Source organism: Saccostrea echinata, unplaced genomic scaffold (assembly GCF_033153115.1).
Source record: "Saccostrea echinata isolate AGI-Se365-2 ecotype Australia unplaced genomic scaffold, CSIRO_AGI_Sech_v1 ptg000001l, whole genome shotgun sequence".
Classification (NCBI taxonomy): Eukaryota; Metazoa; Mollusca; class Bivalvia; order Ostreida; family Ostreidae; genus Saccostrea; species Saccostrea echinata.
This window is the reverse complement of record NW_026889750.1, coordinates 17,591,435-17,615,663: the sequence shown is the minus strand read 5'-3', so window position 1 is coordinate 17,615,663 and position 24,229 is coordinate 17,591,435. Positions and strand designations below refer to the sequence as shown.

Below are 24,229 nucleotides of genomic sequence, written 5' to 3'. Positions count from 1 at the left end.
CCTCACTGCCTTGTGGGAAGGCTTGTGAAAGTCAAAGGCTATGGAAGAAAATCCAGACAGAAAATCCGTGTAGATGAGCACGAAAGCAATGGAACGCCATCATCTAAGGGAAGGACAACCCTGAAAGAAAACCAATGGCCCTCCGAGTTCAGGGGGTTATGCTTAGGGCAAAAAATCCTAACATGTCCAATAATGCAGCTACAGAAACCTTAAACAGATACCAAAATGATGGAAGAAGGATTGAAACCACTCGGATACCAGTTCCCACTCTGATAGATGTCCTTCGACCAAAAATAACACGTAGAGTGGACTTCTGGAACATCCTCTATGACCCTCTACCAAACAGGAAAACTTGCGCAAGTGGTGAGAGTAATGAAGCATTACAAGATCGAGCTCCTTGGAGTAAGTGAAACTAGATGGACAGGAAATAGGTCAAAACAACTAGTGTCAGGACATCAAATACTCGACTCTGGAAGAACTGATTAACAACATAGTAGAGGAGTAGCAATAATCATAACAAAACAAGTTTATAGATGTCTACTAGAATGAAAACTTGTGAGTGATCATAACAGCAAGATTCAACTGAGCTTTTGCCAAACTCACTGTAGTGGTCTGCTATGCGCCAACAGAAGATGCAGAAGATGATGAGAAAGTCTCTTTCTATGATAGCTTACAAGAGATAGTAGACAATACACCATCTCACGATGTTCTGCTTATCTTGGGAGACTTAAATGTAAAAGTTTGAAAAAGCAACCAAGGCAAAGAAAACATTATGGGTGAGCAAGGATTAATACAATGTAACAGCAACGGAGAGAGGCTGCGCAGTTTCTGCCAAGAAAACAAATTAATAATTGGCGGGACATATCTATGCACAAAGATATCCATAAGACAACATGGGACTCCCCGGATAGTCATACGAAAAAACCAAACTGACCAGTTCATCATTAACGAGAGATGGAGAAGTAGCCTCCTGGATGTAGTTGCAAAACAAGGAGCTGACGTGGAAAGTGCCCACTCATTAGTAATGGCTAAAGTCAAGTTGAAGTTAAAGAAATCAAGGAGAACCGCTTAAAATTAATATCCAAAAGCTTAAAGACACCAAAATTAAGAGATCTTTTCAATTAAAAGTTCAGAACAATTTTTCGGTTTTCATGGAACACTCAGATGATGAAATTGATATGGAAACATTTAATGAAGTATTATTAGAAATTGCTCAGCAACTACTTGGCCCAAGAAAGAGGAAAAAGAAGAATGAATCTCCGACAATACATGGAAAATCATAGAGCAACGGAAAGAAAAGAAAAAGAAAACCCTGTCCATCAAATCCAAGAGACAAAAAGATCAGCTCCAAGAAGAATATCGGGCTATAGACAAAGAAGTAAAGAATGCAAGAGCAGACAGGAAGGCATACACTGAAAAAACTAGCTAACGAAGCAGAACAAGATATGCAGGTCCTCTATAGAATAACAAAAACACTAGCAGGTAAATTTAAATCATCAGATTTACCAGTTATAGATAAAAAAAAGGAACTGTATTATCAAAAGAAAAAGCCATACAGAACCGCTGGATAGAACATTTTGAGGAAGTGTTCAATATTAGATACTGAAAATGAGGTCCTGATAACACCAGCCATATATAGACGCACTGGACATTACCTTAACAAAAGTTTACTATAGTTAACTAGAGTATCAAAGTTTTCACTATAGTAAATCAAAGTTTTTACTGTAGTTAATCAAAGTGTCTTTACTATATATGATTTTCAATTATATTTTAATTTTTAAAATCCCTATAAGCACTTTTCTTATATTAAACGGAAATATTACTTGTATATTTACATATTATTTCAAAAATTTACGTCAATGGTATTGAATTTAAGAAATATAAAGGTTCTAAATGTTCAAAAAAGTTCTACAGTAAAGTTTCAAAGTAAATCAAAGTATCAAAGTATTTACTATAGTTAAAACTATATTATACTATAGTTAACTATAGTGTTTATAATCAATCCGCGACGATTAATTTTTGCGACTGAGGAATCATTCTTTACAAATACAAAGCAAAATAAATGGTTCGCGGCGATTGATATTCGCGAGTTAAAATAGGTCGCGAAACAGAATCGCAGACATAGCAGATCCCCTACTGCGGAAAGAACAAGCAGGTTTTAGAAAGGGAAGGTCATGTGCCGACCAGGTACTCACTCTCAGACAAATATTAGACCAGAGCAATGAATGGAACTCTCCACTTCACATCAACTTTATCGACTTTACAAAAGCTTTTGACAGTGTTAATCGCCAAGCCTTAGAGAAAATTCTCAGTCATCATGGGATCCCAGAAAAAATCATCTCCATCATTAAGATGCAGTTCACAGATATAAATGACAGAGTTATCTGTGGATCAAACCTATCAGAGGTGTTTAAATTGAAGACTGGAGTAAAACAGGGATGTCTGCTCCCCCCTCTTCTCTTCACATTCTGCATTGACTGGATCATGCGAGAAACGACCAAGAATAAGCGGACGGGAATCAGTTGGGCTATGTCAGAACTGCTTGAGGATCTAGATTTTGCAGATCATGTAGCACTGCTAGCTCACCGACATCAAGATATAAAGAAAAAAACCAACCAGCTAGCAAACACAGCAGGAAAGATTGGTTTGAAAATTAACAACACCAAGACTAAGATCATGAAGGTCAACACTAAATCAGACGAACCCATCACCCTGAATAATATAAAAATAGGTCACAAACTTTGTCTATCTAGGAAGCAAAATCACTACAGATGGCAATTCTGAGGTAGATGCACTAGCTGGGATTTCTAAAGCCACAGGAGCGTATGTTTCACTGCGAAACATCTGGAGGTCAGCAAAGATCAGCATAAATACCAAAATTAGGATTTTCAAGAGTAATGTGCTTGGGGTCCTCCTGTATGGTGCTGAATCGTTGAAAATAACAAAAGTCATCTCAAACAAGCTAGACGCCTTCCAGACCCGTTGTCTTCGCAGAATTTTCTGGCCAAATTCCATCTCAAATGAAGAGATTACAAAAGGACCAACACCACTCCTCTATCCCAAGTTATAAAGAAAAGGAAATGGTTGCGGATAGGACACATAAGTATAATGCACCCAACCTCCTTCCCAAGGGTTGCATTGAGATGGACATCAACCGGTAAGAGAAAAAGAGGAAGACCAAAAGAGACCTGGAGAAGATCGGTGGAGAAAGAAAATAAAAGAGAACAACTGGTCATGGGGGCAGGTCCAGAGATGGACACAAGATAGACCAACATGGAAGTCTTTGGTGACGGCATTATGTGCTGACAAGCACGAAAAGGACTAAGTAAGTAGTGTGAAAGGATATCAAAGTAAGTAAAAAATAATTTCTGGCCTGTCATAAAATAGAGATAGTAACTAAACCATCTTGATAAAGACTAAAACTGCCAATTTCTCCCCAGTTATGTGTTAAAATCCATTTAAGGGTCGTCCACACCCCGTGATTTGTGACGTATATCGAGGAAAAATACTTTTACTTCCGGTTTTATATAGTTTGTGCACTGACGATTTCCCCGCCACAGCCTGTAAGAGAGTCTTATAAACGCTTTAGCGATGATGGTTTTGTCAAACAAAAATTATGCTCTAAACTGAGAGCGGCATCCTAGAGTTATCATAAACAGTGAACAAATGGCATGATCATGACGTGGCCGAAAGAAATAGGCGTCGATTTTTTCAATAAAAGAAAAACAGACCTTTGAGTTTTTGTAGCGTAATGATTCGTAGATAACAGGTATATCTAAGAGAAAAGGTTTTTGTTTATTTATACTTTCAGGCTAATCAATCCATCGCCATAATGTCAACAAAGTTTGTTGTGAAAAGTAGATATTTTTGCACACCACACTGATTTGTGCGTTTCAATAATACCTATCTCGTGTGTTTATAAATATTGATACTCTCTACTTTTGCTCATTTATGTCTGTCCAGTTCAGATGCCAATAACGAGTAACTTGAGTATGATGACGTATGCGGAGACCTACCAAAGTTTTTGAGCCCTGGGTAATAGGAAAGATAACTCTAAAACAAACTTTGATACCAATTGCAAAGATTTTGAAAATAATTTCTCTAAATCAATAAGTTTGATTTTAATTCAATTTTTTGTTGTAATTTAATTCATAATGTTTCTTCTACACTACCGGGAGTCTTCCCTAATTTTTTTGCTCCATGTATCTTAGAGAAAATGAGTTATATTTATTTTTATAACTTTTATTAATTTCTTTAAAAAATATGTTGACTGATAAAATTAAGTTTTGTGGTTTTTTTCTGACCTTAAAAATATAAGCCAGGAAAAAAAAATGTTGTGCTACTTATCAAAAAATGGTGGAAAAAAATTCTTAAAATTATGAAATTAAATTTTTAAAAAATCAGTATAAATTATATTCTTGGCCAGTTTTTTAAAGGTTGATATGCTTGTTAAAAGTAATGCTCAGTAATATGAGAACAAAAGCTGGGGGTGTGTGGAGGACCCTTAATACAATGTTTTCAATCTTACAATTGCTAAGCTATGATGACACAGCCTATGACACCGTGTAAAGAAAATGTAATAAACAGATAAATTCTATGTTTTGTAGTTGGATATTGAATTTATTCCACTCGTGAGACAGGTTTTTTTTTTTATATACTCGCGATTGTGAAGCACGAGTGAAAATATTTTTAAAAAATCCTGTCCCACTCGTGAAATAAATTCAACATTCAACTATCCTGTATATCTTCATAGGTAAGTGGATTTCATTATCTTCACAGAGACGTGTTTTTTATCTTTATAAGGAGGTGTGAATTATTTAAATCTCAGTTGAAATGATTTTTTGATTCAAGATATCTTATTACGACGATTTTGCGCGCATCAATTCTTCTAAACAGAGTAAAATTTAATTTAAGAAATTTTTCTTGAAAATCCAGTTGTTGATATCATAATTCATTTGAAGACATCAGCAATTCATTTATCGAGTCATCAGTTCAGCAATTTAGTCAATTATATCAACAACTACATGCCTGTATTAATTCAGAATTGAACCTATCATTATGATATGAAGAGATCTTTAATTGAATTGTTGTACGAATCAAATGAATTTGTTGATACATGTATCTTCAAATATTAGTAATTAAAGATATCTTCAATTATAATTTGAATTCATGTTAATTCTGCACCCCATGCAGGTGTTTGTTAATGGACCTTGTACGGAACATATTATCGTTCTGTACATTCAAAACTGGTCAATTCTTTTTTTGGATTAATTGGAATGAAAGTGGAAATATTGAAAACATTATGTACATGATGCACGACGAAAAACACATGCGACTATTAACTATAAAATTCTTAATTTAGATATTTTTTAAAGTCTTTGCAAGTTAACTCAATATTTTCGATGCTGATATAATTTCTTCGACTTAATTGAGTCAGCTTGATTAAAATTATTAAAATATTGTATAACTGAATTTACTTTAGTAGATAAACACAAATAAATACGTTAGTGCCTATGTACTTAGCCCCTATTCAGTAAGCCTAAAATTTATAAATTGACAATTGAGTTTTCTTGGGGGAAAATGCATGTATTAAAAATGGTGACATGGAGTCTCTCCAAGCTTAACTTTAAAAAGTTGACCGTATATCCGGTATTTTTGCGATGATCTAATTTTCGCATTTTTTGCGATCATTTTTAATTCGCAAAAAATAAAACACGCAAAAATTATATCGGTTATTGTGTGTCATAAAAATGTTACCTTTTTTTTTTTTTTTAATTTTTTTAAATCGCAAAAAATAACTTACGCAAAATAAAAACTGTACAAATCTACCTTTTTTTCGAAAAATTTGCAACACGCGAAAAAACCCGGATATACGGTAATTTATTTTTCCAAACAGATAAACAAATTGATTTTCATGAAGAATTATCTTTTATTTATTATCCTTGCTATGTTTGGTTTAGGATGCAACATAATTTTGCAAATTTTAAATAAAAACAAGGTGTTTTTAAAGATTGGCGGTTCGTAACTTGGCGTGTATTTTCGAAACAGAAGAAAAAAAGTGGTACAATATACGTAGTATTGGTAAACAGAGGTATGGTATTTTTTTCTTTTAAGCAAAAAGGTCGGGTGATTTTGATGATTACAAGTTTTAAAACTTTTTGACCTTAAAGGTAAAAAAGGGAAATAAAATTAGTTAAAACACAGTTGGCGACTTTGACAACACTTGAACACTTACAGACATTAATAATGTAAGAAAAAATTCACAGTCTGATCCATTCAAACGCCAATATCAGTTTACTAGAAAGCAAAGTTTATTAGCACAATTCATACTAGGAATAACTACATTACACAAGTTTTGTAGAAAGGAATATCGCAGAAAATACCTTGTAATCATTTGTTTTACTAGGATTTAATTTTGTGTGCAAATTCTTCCTCTTTGCTTGATATTTCTGTTGAAGAATCCATCAAATGAGTCGTAGTTTTATTAAACATGAATTTTAATTTATGGTACAATTGATTTGAAGATGCAAAATTAGAGAAATAGCAAAGTTCAATGACAATTTTCTAAAGCTTGCACTTGATACAGAGCTTGATACTTAACTGAGGCACCCCGAGTTCGATACTTATATGCATTGAGATAAATTGAGAGATAGGAAATTCAAGCTTAACATGTGATGTCAATATTATATGATTCATGAAATGATATACATGTACTTACAATTGCAACAAATTTTAATAAAGGACTTGCATTTGTTTTATAGTCAAGTTAAAAGAAAACAAACAATATTTTTACATTTCAGTTTTCCCTTTTGATTTTATTCCAGATATGAAGAAATAGAAATTATTGTATATGAGCACAATCACGTGCACCCTCAAGCTATATTAGAAATTGACAGAAAATAACATTTATTCTCTCACTCTCTCTCTTTAATTATATCTTCTATTACCATGGTAAAACACTTTTTTCATTCCTATTTTGTATTATCTTATACAATTTTAACCTATTTTTAATGTATATTGTATATTTAATGTACATTATTGTATAATGTATATTCCTGTGATTTGCAAAATATATTTTCTGCTGAAGAATCCTTCAACTGAGTTGTCTAATCATGAACCCTTCGATATTGTCTTCTCGCACTGTGGATTTAACTTTCAAGCCATATCTACCATCACAATGGATGAAGGAAGAAAGGGTTTATGAAACATAGTCGGTTTGATTCTAAGAAAATTAAATCAATGGAATGGCATTCATAAAAAAAGAAATGCATGAGAAACAAACTATAAGTACTTTAACAAAACTTACATTGTGTATTGTCGAAAAATGTTTAATATGCTAAATAATATGTCGGTATTTTGGTAAACACACTGAGCATTTTGTTGTAAAACCCATTTTTGTCAGCAAAACTCAGAACTCTACCATCATTTGGGGGGGGGGGGGGCTTTCTTTATAAAAAAATAACGTAAAAAAAGAATGAATGTCATATAAAATTACACATGGATCGGTTAAATGCAATTTGTTCCTTACAAAATGCTTTTTCATTTAATTTTTTTTTTGGTTGCTTTGGCCAACACTATTGCTGCGAAGCCTACAAATGTATCTCTCCTTTATCGTACTTCCTTATTCTAAGCAGAGTAAGCGATATTATAATTTTTTTAGCAGTCATGTAAAGTATCAAGTGTTTATCAATAGCCTCGCATCCAAATAATGTGATAATTCAGGATCTTAGTAATTTATGCATCCGGAGAGGACCATGATTTATCAGAGGAGACAAGGAGTTCGAACAGGTCTATAAAGAGATGTAAGTATCTTGTAAATCATTTCATACAGGAAAATTATTTAATTACTACCAATTATATCACTTTTTCATATGTTTTTAAAGTTCATTGATAACCGATACTTCTTATGTATGACATCATTTTTTTAATGGCAAATGAAAGACAGTTTAAAAACATATAAATGTTAGACTTTATTTTAATCCGCAGCAAAATCAAATATGGAGTATGTTCCTGAAGACAGGTTTATCAACGCAATTCTTGTGATCCTTACCATTAGCCTTATAATCTATGCATCCATACGTTTTCAAAATAGAACTTTAAGTAAAAGGATACCTGGACCGAGAGGATGGCCATGGATTGGGTCTGCTTTTCATCTCGGATTGTCAAGCCTCCATGTCAAACTATCGGAAATGCGAAAGAAATATGGAGACATGTTTCAGATTACCTTATTTGGAAAAGAGATTCTTGTTGTCTCTTCGTCTTCTCTGTGTAGAGAATTAGGCCAGACTGAGCCCTACGCCACATGGACGGCTAGCAGACCACACACATTTGTTAGTAGGGTGGTTCTACGGAATCGAACAGGGATCATATTCACACCTGATTATGACTCGGAGTACAAAAAGAGAAGAAAAATCGCATATGCTGTTCTAAGAGCTTATGGACAAGGTCTTCATAGGCTGGAAAACAGGATCAAAGAACAACTGGACTACATGATTTGTGATATTAAAAAACTGTCAGGAAAAATCGTAGATCCAGTTAGTTTAGTTGATGATTTCATAATAGGCAATGTGGAGCTATTGGTATGTTTTTGCTGTTTTTTATTTTTTTTTCAGAGTGAAGTTACATTAAAACATAACAATGTATGAATTTTTAATATTATATACTGAGTATTTTTTTAACATTTAATAAAATGATCAATGAAATAAAATAGTTGTTTTCAAACATTGTCCTTTCTTTTGATTAAGTTGATTGGGAAGCGGTGTGAAAAAGATAGCGAAATGCACCGATTATTGAAGACTTTTGACCATGCAGCCAACGTTGCCGGTGATCAGCGGCATAACGCAATATACAACATGTTTCCGTTCCTGATCAACTTTAAAAGTGAGTTTTCTACTGAATGTCATAAGGTCATGGACATCTTACAGAAACTCACAAGTGTTCTGGAAAGTAACTTGCCGGTAAGTGATCATATTATTTTTGTTATTGCGACATGCACCACTTGAATGAAAATCTAAACAGAGGCAATGGTTTAACAAATTTCATTTCTTAATCATTCATTCAAACTTTATGCACATTTATAATCTACACAATAAGAAAAGAAAAGGATACTAACCTTTAAAAAAAAGTTCCATGAAAAACAAGAAAATTTCAAGCAATCATTTCTTATATTTTTATAATTGTGTACCTAGAATTGTTCTTTTTTTCAAAATATTTTTTTTTATTTGGAAATCTTATTTCAAGAAAAAAATTCGTTAAAATGAGAAAAAAATCCTGTAACAACGATAAAAGGCTCCGGGATCATGAAACAGACTTATACTTAGGTTAAATTTTCAATCGCCTGTAAAATTATTATTGAATTAATCTCTAAATTTGTAGATAACAACACTTTTGTAAAGCAATTTTAAAAAATATTTTTATTTTGGTCTGCTTGACTTCTACAACATTTTAGTACAACATAAAGATTTTGACTTAAGGTTAAGATGTTATATACATACATCAGTGATCATACATTGAGAGCTTGTAGATGTGTCATTGATGGTACAGATCCCTGGACATGGTTTCAAACCAAAAACAAGTGCTGTTATGCAATGCATTCCTAAAATGAATTTCAAACGGTTATTGTACAAGAAATTCTTATCAATAATAGATTGAAATGCCTATCACCAGTGGGATATACTAAAAAGGTTGTAAATGTCTTATTATTCTAAACTTCTTTACATCAATTAACAAAATACATGTATGTTATTAGTAATAATATCTATTACCGATAGCCTCTCTTGAACAATAACTTGAAATTCATTTTAGCAATGAATTACACAAAAGCAAAAACAACTTCGTGTGAAACCTTATTTAGGGATGTGTACGGCCAATGAAACTAAACCGACATCACTGAAGAAATATACATATGAATTGACTTTCATCGTAAATTATTATAAACTGGTCCTTATTTGATCCATTGCCAATTCTTCATTTGAATCGAATCCCATCAGCAAGACCTCAATCGCGCATGCGATACTAAAGAATTAAGGACAGCGAGTAACACCTTAAACGTAGTATGTTATCAATAATAATTAATTCACTCAAGGGTATAGAATTCTTTTAAAAATATATAAAGCTTCATATATTGGATAAAATTACCCCATTGACTTAACTGAAAATCTAAGATGTGACAGAATGCCACTCAGTCGTCTTTTCAGATTTTTGAGTTGACTGAATGACGCAGTTTTGTCTTGTGATAAATATTTGTCATTTCTGTTTAAATGACGTTTATATGTAGATCACTGTAGCTGATTTTACTCATCAGCAAAATCAATATAATGTGAAATCAAAAGTGTAAATTTTCGATTACCATGAAGGCTGCAATTTACTCAATGTTGCTTCGAGTGTCGCAGAAATGTACATGTATATTCTTCGGTGCATAACGCACTGTTCATGTAAGTGATTAAGATAGACAATGGTAGGAGATGGTTCCATAAATTGAATTTTAAGAAATTTTTTTATACATTGAAAGTTGTCACTTAAATCTACACTGTAAAAAATATAAAATGTGAACTTGCTAGCTCATAAACACCCGTAAGTTTGAAAAAAAAACCCAATGCAGTCGTGATCAAAAAATTATGTCAGAATGTCAAATACATTGTGCAGAGGTACACACATTTATAGCTCGTAAACATGAAACGACATCTCTTTCTGCTTTGATGTAAGTTTTGATGTAAGTAAATCTTTTTGGATTGTTATTGAAGAACGATAACTCCTGTTCAGATGCGATGTATCCAGTTCTTAAAAAGACCATAGCAACAGGGGAAATCGACGAAAGCAGTGCATCCTCATTGATGGGGGACATGATGGCAGCAGGTATGGCAATTCTTAATACCTATAATATTCTTGCATTATAATTTATTATCAATATTAACTTATACTGATGTTTTTAGGTTATCTGACAACTAGGGGAACGCTGTTGTCCATGATAAGGATTTTACAGTGTAGGAAAGATGTGCTACAAAGAATGAGGGATGAGATTGAAAGATTAATGGGTGCCAAAAGCGGCATTCCCACCTTAAAAGATAGACCAAAGTTTCATTACGTCGAAGCATTTATTTTGGAAACTCTTCGTTATATCTCCCATGTTCCTATAACTGTGCGTAGGAATAGTGAAAGATTGTCAATTAGGGGATATGATATTCCAAAGGACACAATGGTATGCATACAAATCTATTGCAGGGTTTTTTAATTTTATTCAAATACTTTTACACGAAATATACAATTAGAATTGATTTCTTGTTGGTTTGCAAGATTTGTCGTAGAGAATTTGTCATATAATCTTTCTGAACAGAAATGTCAAAAAAATCATATAACCATCATTCATACAAACACATCAAAGGAGGATATCTTCATGATAAAAAATCCTCCCATATGCACAAATATTGACCCAATTAATAAATTGCTTGTTTTATTTTAGATGATAATTAATTTGTGGGACATAAACCACACTGACGAAGATACACCTACATCGTTTGATTTCAATCCTGATCGATTCCTGGATCCTGAGCAGCGGCTATTGGCTGCCAACACTCCTGTGCGCAAGAGGTAAACTTATCAATTATATTTCAAAATGTGAGAGGCATGTAGTACCAAGAGCTTTAGTTTTTAAGAACACCTGTCAATCGTTTAGGAATTCTGTTTCCAGCTAGGTCTCTTGTTTATTTTGGTCTTACTAGCAAGTACTGTTCAAATGAAGAAAAGAAGGAAAAATAAACGGATTTCAGTGTGATGTTTGCTTTGCATAAATTCGTTAATCCGAGGTTTCCTGTAAAATTAATCTATTATGAATAATGATACCAGAATTTGACCCATCAACTCAGACGTTTGCTTTCATAACTGACCTATTGGTGTTTAAAAGACGACTTTACAGGTTTACTTTTGAATTGTTTCTTTATTATTTCCAGGTTTGCTGCATTTGGACATGGAAAACGATCCTGTGTGGGAGAAAATTTTGCTAGAAGCAGAATCTTCCTTTTCATAGTGACTCTAGTGAGCAAGTTCTCAATTTCTGATCCCTATGAAAGAAATCCTCAATTATTTCACCCCTTGGAGATGAGCCCCGGTATAGCTCTACAACCACCGAACTTCAAATGCATCTTTCACCCATTAGACACAAAGTACGAATGAAGAAACATCCTAAGTAACTTGAATTATATCGGAGTTTTTATCTATGTCAAACACTTTGATGAAAGAAAATGTTTTTAAGTGCGACTGTTCTTGCAGAATTGAGTAGCAAGCACACTAATTATGCATAAAACAACTCATAAAAAATAAAGTATGAGGACTAATACTTTTTAAAACAATTTGAAGTGTTTTCATTTGCATTAGAATTAATATATTTGTTGTTTGTTTTAATATTTATACAAGAAGTGTAAAGTGGCAGATTGAGAGGATTGGGTAGGGTCTGGAAAATTCCCCCACTCTTTGTTTTTATTTTCAAGTGTCATTTTAACAACCCGTTTCGAAAATGAGACCGAACATTATTTTACACAACTGCTGCTCAAAGACGTAAGGAAACTCCTTTCGGCTTAAACCCACACAATATATACACGGGTAATCAACAGCATTGAGGGTGGTATGCATGGACTTACGGTACTGTTTTAGTGTTACTTTATAGTTATATTCTGGCTTAAATATGTGCAAACTTTTGCTGTTGCTGTTAAATGAGTTTTACTTTTTTTTAAGTACGCGAAGAAACTAATGGATTTTTAAATTAAAATTGCATACAGTGTCATATACAATATTTTCACAATAAACCTGGCTTTTTATCAGGAAAATAACCTCTCCTCCCTTGCAGTTGTGACACATACGAAAAGGCTAAAGCAAAAAAAAGTGCATTGAAGAGTTTCCTTTGTGTACATGGAAGCTATGATGTGATAGACTTTTTAAAAGCAAAAGACATATATATATATATATATATATATATATATATATATATATATATATATATATATATATATATATATATATATATATATATATATATATATATATATAATAATAATTTAAGGTGAAATATGTGTGTAATAGAACCATATTAACGGTAACAAGTTTATATTATTAATCGTGGTAAAACATTTATGTACTCTAGAAGCCATGTCGAAGCAAGAGAGAAGGAAACTAGAGATACTCTGAGCAGTGATCTCACAAAATGATAGCCTCACCCACATTTGAGTATAATGGGTAAGTCCATTTTTTGCTATGGGAAACCCCATCTATATGTCCGATCAAAATATAAAGTAGAATGTGTACAATGGCCCTTATAAAGATTCTGTGAAAGCATCATTAAATTTTATTCAGTGGTATAGGAGGATTTGCGGATAAAAAATGGGCACTCCCAATAAGAAAGAATGGCAGTTTCCATGTTTTGCTACAACCTCTACCCAGAGTCATCGTTCCCGCTTCACTCCACTAATGGGAAAAGTGTACCAATTATTTTCCCATAGAACTCTATACAAACCTTTTGCTCTCTCAGTACTATACTAATTCAATTTCAAAAAAATCCTTGGCACCATTTGAAACTTTATTCTGAGCGCTCATAAAAAAGCCCGAAAAAAAATATAGGGTCCCATGGCGTTTATAGGTCAAAATTGCAGTTGTTTACAACTTATAGCGATCGGCAGTAAATGACACTATGCCAAAAGTATCAACCCCCACTCCTACAATCTCCCCTGGTATTTCTATATTTTCTGTAATATTTCTACATTCCATCATTTATTTCAAACATTAATATTTTTACTTTAAAATGAAAATAATTATATACCTGAATTCAGCCGGAATCGGGTAACACACACTATTCAGTACTCTATACTACTTTGTGTAACAAACAAAACCACGTGTACGTCCGGGGATTCGGTACTCTCATTCCTATAATACTGTTGTAGCGTAGCGTAATACGCCCTCTGGGGAGAGATTTGTTTTATTATGGGAAACCCAAAATATGTGTCAAAACAAAAAATAAATTAGGAGGTCACAATGGCACTATGTAATAAAGATTCAGTGAAAGTATGATGATATTTTTCAGTGATATAGGAGGAGTTGTGGATAAGAGATCACGGTACCCCGGTATTATAGAAAGAATGGCAGTGTCAACGTTTTGCTATGGGAAACCGATCAAAGAAGTAAAATAGGAGCTGCACAATAACATTATATAATAAAGATTCTGTGAAAGTCTGTTAAATTTTATTCATTGATATAGGAGGAGTTGCGGATAAGAGAGGGGTACCCCAAAGAGTAACAGACGGACGGATAACCCCATCACTGTACAATCCCCATGTTTTCAAGCGGGGGATACAAAAAACAAAAGATTTAGTCATAAATACTTGAAAATGCAAAATTGTCGAGGGAGGCGCCCTAAACATACCTCCCATATCCTCCCTCTTCGGTCCACAAAACCCGACACATTGATTTCTGATTCCGCCACTGGTGTATTGTCTAGAAAACATTTTAGACACCTACCAGTGAAACCGGAGGGGACTATATTAAAAAGTTCAATGGGAAATGAACTTTGTTGGTCACGTGATCATATCCTGTGAAGCCCGAAGGGTTTCCTCGTCCTAGTCTCTCTGTCTGTCCCTCTTGTCTGTCAGTCTACCACTTGGTTTTTTCTGCACTTTTTCTCTAAACTCTTGTAGATATTGAGCAGGTTTTTGGTATGTGGGTGTATCTTGATGAGTTACAGATCAAGTATGCATTCGTGTCCCTTCGATGATTTTTTTTTTATGAATTACGGCCTCTTAATTTTTATACTAGGTAACCAGATTACACTTGCGAGTAGGGGACTAATGCTAATGCAATACTCTCAGAATACCTGTTTAAATGCATGTATATTATTCTGTAACATTTTAGCTTATTTAGATTTATTGAGATAGATATTCAAGTTTATTAATAAAAGCAAATATCCCCTATGAAAAATAGAAGAATGTGATTGGGGTATACGATAGCCAGACCCCGGTTGGTTGAATACACAATAAAATATTCAAGTAAAATATGTAATGATCTAAAATGATTAGAAATGTGTAAGTACAATACTATACGCCATAAGTGTCTGTGTTTCAACAACCTATATTGAAATAAGAAAACTGATTTGTATACATATACATATAGCCACAGGCATCATTTAACATGAAACTAAAAAAAAGCTGAAAATGCGTTTCCTTTCATCATTATACATGTATCGTGATTTTCAGTTCCTGATAGTTTTTTTTATCTTTGTTGTTCATAACCTTTTGAACATATTTAGCTTCTTCATTAAAAAATCTGAACTACTTTAATTTATTTTGTTATGTAACATCTACGATGAATAAGAATATTCACTGTAAATTCTACAGGAATGGGACTAGGGCTAGAATATAAATATTCATGTAATTCTTACTTAATTTCTCTGCTAAACACTTTTTTTCAATATTTTTATGAATAATCTCTAGATCTGTCCTTGATTCTTAACGTCACGTCCCCTAAATTGAGATTTCAGTTCTAGTGCAGGCACAGGTTGGTCATGTTTTTTTGTTGCTCCTTGATATCTTTTTGACATACTGTATACATGGTGATGATGACCCATAAAATTTCTACCTTTGTGAAATTCTTGACTCGTAGGTTAAATGTCTAAGTGTTTTAATAAGCAATGAGGTCTCCATAAAAGTTATGAAATTCATATTTCCTGGGTCCTGTTTTTAGGCTCAAGTTAAAAAAATGCTTGAGAAAACTAAATCTGCATGAGGAGTCATTCTCAATAAAACTATTACTAAACAACTACTGACCTTAAAGGCAAAGCAACTACCCAAATAAAATCTTCCTTAATTATTGAGTAAAGATACTAGTGTGTTCAGGGAATGAGACTAGGGCTAGAATATAAATATTCATGTAATTCTTACATGTAAAGCAATGAGGTCTCCATAAAAGTTATGAAATTCATATTTCCTGGGTTCTGTTTTTAGGCCCAAGTTAATAAAATGCTTGAGAAAACTAAATCTGCATGAGGAGTCATTCTCAATAAAACTATTACTAAACAACTACTGACCTTAAAGGCAAAACAACTACCCAAATAAAATCTTCCTTAATTATTGAGTAAAGATACCAGTGTGTTCAGGGAATGAGACTAGGGCTAGAATATAAATATTCATGTAATTCTTAAATGTAAAGCAATGAGGTCTCCATAAAAGTTATGAAATTCATATTTCCTGGATCCTGTTTTCAGGCCCAAGTTAAAAAAAATGCTTGAGAAAACTAAATCTGCATTAGGAGTCATTCTCAATAAAACTATTACTAAACAACTACTGACCTTAAAGGCAAAACAACTACCCAAATAAAATCTTCCTTAATTATTGAGTAAAGATACTAGTGTGTTTAGGGAATGAGACTAGGGCTAGAATATAAATATTCATGTAATTCTTAAATGTAAAGCAATGAGGTCTCCATAAAAGTTATGAAATTCATATTTCCTGGGTCCTGTTTTTCGGCTCAAGTTAAAAAAATGCTTGAGAAACCTAAATCTGCATGAGGAGTCATTCTCAATAAAACTATTACTAAACAACTACTGACCTTAAAGGCAAAGCAACTACCCAAATAAAATCTTCCTTAAATATTGAGTAAAGATACTAGTGTGTTCAGGGATTGAGACTAGGGCTAGAATATAAATATTCATATAATTCTTACATGTAAAGCGATGAGCTCTCCATAAAAGTTATGAAATTCATATTTCCTGGGTTCTGTTTTTAGGCTCAAGTTAAAAAAAATGCTTGAGAAAACTAAATCTGCATTAGGAGTCATTCTCAACAAAACTATTACTAAACAACTACTGACTTTAAAGGCAAAGCAACTACCCAAATAAAATCTTCCTTAATTATTGAGTAAAGATACTAGTGTGTTTAGGGAATGAGACTAGGGCTAGAATATAAATATTCATGTAATTCTTAAATGTAAAGCAATGAGGTCTCCATAAAAGTTATGAAATTCATATTTCCTGGGTCCTGTTTTTAGGCTCAAGTTAAAAAAAATGCTTGAGAAAACTAAATCTGCATGAGGAGTCATTCTCAATAAAACTATTACTAAACAACTACTGACCTTAAAGGCAAAGCAACTACCCAAATAAAACCTTCCTTAATTATTGAGTAAAGATACTAGTGTGTTCCAATCATGCCCCCTAAACAAGGTTGGGCCCAATGGGGGATCAAAGTTTTGCTATATTGCGTATTATTGCTATACAAATATCCCCATGTACATGTAGTCAAGATTATAGTTTGCTTAAATCATGTCCTAGCGTGGGGTCAAAATTTTGAGAAGGGGGTCAAATACTGACATGTAAATGTAAAGAATTTTTACACAAATTTTCTATAGATTGCTATAAATTCAAGTTTGTTCAGATCATGACTGGGGTTAAGTCGGGGTACAAAAGGAGCCAAGGTTTGACAGCAAGACCAAGGTAACTCAGGTGAGCGTTATATCCCATGGACCACTTGTTTATAATAGTTAGCAATGTGCATTTTACTAGTATTAGAAATTAACGTACCCTGAATGAGGGACTGTTAGAAGCTAAATTTAAACATTGAGTTTGAATATTTTTTTTTTTACTTCAAATAGTAAAAAATGTACACCTTTGGATAAATGTACTTATACATTGTGTATTTTTAATCAAACCTTGTAATGAAATAAAAGCAAGATCAAACGAATAGAAAGAAAAATGGGAGACTCTCACTTGTGATATACAAAGGGTATATTGGGTTTTAAGTTTCTAATCATAGAAGGTCATTTGGAGACAAGATTATATGAAAAAAGTATGCCAATACTTTTTGGATTTATAACTAAGTGATAAAGAAACTTGAACTATGGTACATGAAAGTGAATGTTTATGAATATGAAAAATTGTGCCTTTTTTGTTCCTGAAAAGAAGTTTAAAAAATAAATCTCTATAAACCCCGATTTACATGTAAAACTTTGACCCCTATTGTTGTCCCCCAAAAAAGCTGCAAGGTTAATGAAAACCAAACTTGTATCGAAACTATGGTTGTACTTCATTTTGATTAATCAATGACTCGTTGTTTCGAGAAGATTTTTTTAAAAAAATTCCTAAAATGTTATGCTCCTATGCCGAATGTTGATCCTCTGTTGTGGTTTCGACCGAACTGATGGGATCATGATTGTATCAAGCATACTATTTACTGGTAGTTTCCAATAATGATGCAAAGTGTTACTTACGTTTCCATGTGAAAACCCCAAAAATCTATTGTAAACAATATATGTTCAGGAAGTGTACAATAAGTGTACAGTAGGTGTTATCCAAGTGGTCTAAGCAACCGACAGTCAAGCGGATAACGGAGAAATCAGGGGGTCAGTTTGTTCAGCTTATCTGTTGCTATTGGAAGTGTACACTACACTGTACGTGTACCATTTACTGTGTACCATTTTGTGGTTCGCAACTCTTTAAGTCTTCCGTAAAACAAGCCTCGAAATATGCCGTACTGATAGGGAAATTATAAACATAAATATTTCAATGGGGATTGAGTGATCTAACATTAGTTGAATAATAATTTTTTCAGACAAAAATGAAACTACACAATCACTTCATCTTACAAATAATCAGCCATAGTACAGATATTTTAGATACAGAGATAATCTCCTTGTGACTTTTTATGCTCTCTATATATATTCATAAATATAATGCTTTTGAATATCTGTTTGAATAAACAAAATAATAATTTTCGTTTCAAATAGCAAAACATGCAGAAGACATGTCATCCTCCATAGTGTCATGATAAGAATCTATCCGCATGTGTTGTGTAAATTACCCGTCAGATCATATACATGTCTGTTAGCTAATTTTGATGTAAATGAGATCCGTATATCTTGAGGGAAGCACGAGGTCATATAAAAGGTCAACATATATAGATCTCGGATACTTTAGAACTTTTAAAAAAAAGATTGAGTTTTACTGTTGAGATCAATAGACAAAAAAAAAAGAAAGAAAAAAATAAAGAAAACACTGCGCTTAAGGCAATGTATAGATAATACATACAAAATAACTGAAGCTGTGTGAATTTTTAACAAAAATAATAAAATATGGATGAAAGCAAGGTTTTTCAAAAGGCTTTAAAAGCGCGCAAATACACCTGTAAATTATGGTATCATTTTAAAATAGATTTCTTCTTTGTAAATGTATATAGGATTACAAAGCATATATCAAACCTTGCTAACAGAAAAAAAATCGAATTTACAATGAAAATAGTGAAGATAACGAAGCATGATCACTCTCAAAAATCCTATAAATAATACGAATCGTGAATATGGTCAAAATACGGACCCCTGGAAAGACCAGAGGTGGGATCAGGTCAATAATACAGAGTACGGACCCCTGGAAAGACTAGAGATGGGATCAGGTCAATAATATAGAGTACGGACCTCTGGAAAGACCAGAGATGGGATCAGGTCAATAATACAGAGTACGGACCTCTGGAAAGACCAGAGATGGGATCAGGTCAATGATACAGAGCAAGGACCTCTGGAAAGACCAGAGATGGGATCAGGTCAATAATACAGAGCACGGACCCCTGGAAAGACCAGAGATGGGATCAGGTCAATAATACAGAGCACGGACCCCTGGAAAGACCAGAGATGGGATCAGGTCAATATTACAGAGCATGGACCCCTAGAAAGACCAGAGATGGGATCAGGTCAATAATACAGTGCACGGACCCCTGGAAAGACCAGAGATGGGATCAGGTCAATAATACAGAGCACGGACCTCTGGAAAGACCAGAGATGGGATCAGGTCAATAATACAGAGCACGGACCCCTGGAAAAGCAGAGGTGGAATCAGGTCAATATAATAACGAATATAGATAAGGAATTGAATGGAATTCCGCATCCATTTCCTTCTAGTTTCTGTTTGGAGGAAACTCGTTTATCCTGGTATCAGTGAGTCTTCGAGTTCTCGGAAGGAAAAATAAAATAATATTACTGTATATATCGTTAACTCTTCGTAAAGGGCAGTCGGTCCAGAGAATATTATGATTTTGTAAGGGTTTACATGTTGAGGATGTTCCTTCCTCTTGTCTTTCATAGACATTTTAATAATAAAGAGTGTATGTATCACGATGATAATGAAGAATTACACATTATATACCCAGACTTGATATGAATCTAAGACGGTAAGGGGTAGTACTTGGAAGAAGGAGGGGGACTGTGTTCAAAAATTTTGTATGCGGAGGACAAGCATAGCATTTAACATTTCGTTGAAAGTAAAATTGTTGAGTTTACCTGATCAATTTAATAAATCATTTAAAAAAGTAATACAAATATCATAGATACAAATTGTGTAAACAATTATAATACACGATAACCATATTAATCTTTTTTACATCTTAGACAATTTAAAAGCTGTATCTTAAATTTGCGATAATAGAGTTTACATTCCTCCCTAAATCGTTCGTCCATAAAGCTGTACACAATTGGATTTGTGACATTACTTATAAAGTATAAACGAAGAAGAATGAAAACGGATGCACCAAGTTTCATCGATATCGCAGTAAATGTTGCAGTGTCAAGCGCCTTGATGACCGAAAACACTGTATTAGGTAAGTAACCTAGATACGACACACTTGTTGCTACTAAAAACATCAAGGTAATTTTCTTAGAACGATTGATTTTGGTTTTCCTTTTCTGAATCTGCGACACACCATTGCCTGAGTGATTCTTATTCACTTTTAAATGTTCGTTGTTCAAACTTGATGGGTCATCTTCAATTTCGACTTTGTCAAGAGAAGCCATGGATCCCAGCGTTGCTAATTTGGTTGTTGAGCAGTGAGCGTTCAAAGAGTATGACGACAACGCATTCAATTTGTTTCGTCGTAACTGGGCTCTTTTGCGAAATTGCATTTGTCTATAGAGTACTTTTCCGACGAAAATGTATATAATGATACACATAACAAACACACATGTTGAGAAAAGTAGCAAAGCTCCACTGTAGATTTTAAAATACGATTTATATTTGGTCAGACTTGTACAATCTGATCCTAGAATTCCAGGATGAAATGTCTCAGATACGTTGGCACCATATATCACAACGGCAGGAACACCTAGTATGGAACTCACAAGTAATGTAATGATGCAAGCTATTTTTGCTTGTTTGAGTGTCATTTGAACTTTGGTTGGTTGGCATGCCTTTCGAAACCGTTCAATTGCTATCAATCCGAGAAGAAATCCAGAGGAAACACTGGCCGTGTGGTTGAGAAAGCGAAATATTTTACAAGCCCAAGAAGCCGTGAACGTGTATCTATATTTAATGTCATACATTTCAAATGGAATACTCACAGTGCACGAGAAAAAATCGACAGCCGCTAACCACAAGATAAATATACGGTGATTTGAGGGTTTGTAACGTCGAGAATAGACAACAAGAACGTGTAAATTTCCAAAAGTACCAACTACTCCTAGGATTAAAAGGTAGATAAATATGGGGAGATATTCCGCTATGAATTCGGAATATTCCAGTTCTTCAAGGTTGTGTATATGACGGGTCGAGTTTGTTGAGGCGTTCATGATCATCATCTATAAAATTCACAAAGTTCAGAGATATAAGTTTCATTTGAATCCGGCTATGATATTTAGACAATACATATTATGGTTATAAATATAACTCAGATGACGTCCAATTAACTGCAGACATTATAATAATCTATTACAACATTTTGCAGATATAACGTAGAAGCTCTCACGTGTACTTTATGACATTTTCCATGTCATCAACTGGGATGCAGTTTTAGATTATAATAAAGATATTGTTGCATGCAGTTAAATCAGATTAATATTCGTTATACAATTTCATTAGACACAGCTACTGTTTATTATTATTATCTATGATAAACACAAGGAAAAACATGTATGTACAAAAGCCAGCTTACCGATAGATATCTCGTGTCGTTAGTGTTTACGGAGATTTCAATTCCGAGTCCTTTTGCGCGTCATTGTAAACTGAAATAGTTGAAATATACACCACCAGGAAAGAGTAAAGCCACTTCAAATTGTTACATTTTAACTGTATTTAACAAACCTAAAGATCCACTTGATTAAATCATTTATAAGGAATGTTACTGTTCGCATATTTTAGCCAGGTCCCTTACTCGCCTTTCAGTCTTGCCGTTCCGGAACCACTTAGGGATGTCCGATACCTCTTATGAAGATTGACTTAACAGTGTCACGGATTGCGAGACGTTAATTACTCATACACTTAGATTTACCTTCACTGTAGCATCTACCTTTTACACACATACGAGTATATATATACCACAACACTGGTAAAGAACTACACATGGGTGGACCGTTTTGACCCTCATGGATTAATTTAATCCCCCTTTTTAGTTATTCATATGTGTACAATTTAAGGGTAGTGCCCATTTTGTATGGAAGATAACTTTATAAATGTAATAGTAGGTGGAATCATTTCAAATTCTTCTTTCATGACCCAGATTTAACAAAACTTATTTGGAACCTTTTTAATATAGTGAAAATTCAAGTTTGTTCAAACTATGGCCTTGGGACAGCGATGGTGCCACAAGTTAAAGGAAGTCCAAGATTGCACATAGAATTTTTTTTAGGAAAAATCTTTTTAAATCTTCTCTACAAGGGAATGCATTGTGAAACATAAATGCAAGCATCCTCTTATAAAGTACATTCAAATTTGTTCAAATCAAGGCGCCTAGGGCAGGGAGAAAGCTTAAAAGTGGTCAAAAGTTTAACATAAAAATACATAGGAAAAGTTATTTATTATAAATATTCATCTTAAAAACCGTGGGGCTTCAAATTGTCAAACTTGTATTGTATGAAAGCATACTTAAGATTGATCAAACCAGGGCCCCTGGAAAAAAGATTGGGACACAGGGGTTAGACGCAATATTTACTGGACCATAAAATTATATAGGAAATTCTTTGAATATTTTCTCAAAACATACGATGTTTCAAATTGTCAAGTACATTAGCAAGCATTTGTAAATAGTGTAGATATAAATTTATTCAATACATAGCTCGTTGGAAGGTGATGGGCCATAACGGGTTTGCAAAGTTTTACACAAAAATACATACATAAGCATGTAGGTGTATGTAAAATACAGGTATATGTATAACAAATCTTCTCAATAACCACAAGGCTACAACAATAGTACAGTGTAGATTAAAGTTTGTTTTCTACCATTACCCTTGGGACAAACTGGAGGATACAAAGGGTTGCGAAGCGTTTCATAGAAATTATTTAAAAGTATGTAATTTTTTTTTCTTAAATCATCTTCTCAACAAGTACCAGTCTCAAAATTATCAAAGTTATGTGCAAGCATTTTCAAATTATAATATTTAAACTTGTTCAATTTGTGGTCTTCGCGAAATGACATGTCCAGATCAACAAAGATGGTCCAGAACGCTTAGTTTTTCAAATTTGCACACAAGTCTCATGTACAGTTAAAAGTTTGTTTAAATCATATACCTAGGACAGGGTTGATGCCACTAAAAGGGGTTCACATTTCTTGCAAAGGGTAATATGGAAAAAAAAAATCTTTTTAATTTTTTTTTTTCAAGATTACGGGGATTCAAACAGTCAAATACATATACCTCAGTGTCACCATTTCCAGCACAGAATTAAGTCAGAGAGGCTAATATGTTTTTTTTTTAGTTTGTCATAAGGAAGTTTTTTTTTGTTAAATTAAAAGACAACACTTCAAATTGTCTGTATATTATTAATACATCATGAAGTGTAATTTCAAATCTGTCCAAATCATTTCCTTTAGACTAAGATGAGAAGCATACGGACCTTCAAGTTTTACATAGGATTAGATCAGAAAAAGACCAAATAATAATACTATTGCTCCCAAAAAACTGCATTTTGAAACTCGGATGGCCATAAAGGCCCATAAGCCTCTTTTTTGTGTCGTCATGATTAGGGAAAATATTTTTGTTCAACAAAGGTTGATTACATATATTTGACATAATAATCTAGACTAACTAAAGAATTCTGTAACAGAGAAGAATAGTCCCATTTTTAATGTTTTATTTTCTAAATATTCGTTTCGAAGGAAAAATAATTGTGGGTGTGCTTTATTCAGTATAGTTTTCGTCATTCATCCAAAAATGGAGTGCTGTGCCTTTTTTTAAAGTTTCAAAGTATAGAATGTACTCATTGGAATTGAACCCCTCAATTTAACAACAAAAA

The 24,229-nt window shown here is 33.4% G+C and overlaps 2 protein-coding genes across 3 annotated transcripts; one reads left to right on the top strand and one right to left on the bottom strand.

The window, feature by feature from the left end:
• Nucleotides 1-7,663: 7,663 nt before the first annotated feature.
• Nucleotides 7,664-12,344, top strand: LOC133193410 (uncharacterized). 2 transcript variants are annotated; one of them, XM_061329376.1, is made up of 7 exons: nucleotides 7,664-7,802; nucleotides 7,987-8,579; nucleotides 8,745-8,957; nucleotides 10,743-10,854; nucleotides 10,932-11,197; nucleotides 11,459-11,586; nucleotides 11,946-12,344. In XM_061329376.1, exons 2-7 carry the CDS (start codon nucleotides 7,998-8,000, stop codon nucleotides 12,166-12,168), a joined length of 1,524 nt encoding a protein of 507 aa, XP_061185360.1. In that variant the 5' UTR covers nucleotides 7,664-7,802; nucleotides 7,987-7,997; the 3' UTR covers nucleotides 12,169-12,344. The 2 variants fall into 2 exon arrangements, with proteins under 2 accessions (XP_061185360.1, XP_061185440.1); XM_061329456.1 differs by lacking the exon at nucleotides 7,664-7,802 and having other exon boundaries at nucleotides 7,958-8,579.
• Nucleotides 12,345-20,279: 7,935 nt separating this feature from the next.
• Nucleotides 20,280-22,243, bottom strand: LOC133193298 (cholecystokinin receptor type A-like). Its single transcript, XM_061329276.1, has 2 exons — nucleotides 21,936-22,243; nucleotides 20,280-21,582 (listed from the first exon to the last, which is right to left on the bottom strand). Exon 2 carries the CDS (start codon nucleotides 21,580-21,582, stop codon nucleotides 20,380-20,382), a length of 1,203 nt encoding a protein of 400 aa, XP_061185260.1. The 5' UTR covers nucleotides 21,936-22,243; the 3' UTR covers nucleotides 20,280-20,379.
• Nucleotides 22,244-24,229: the final 1,986 nt, after the last annotated feature.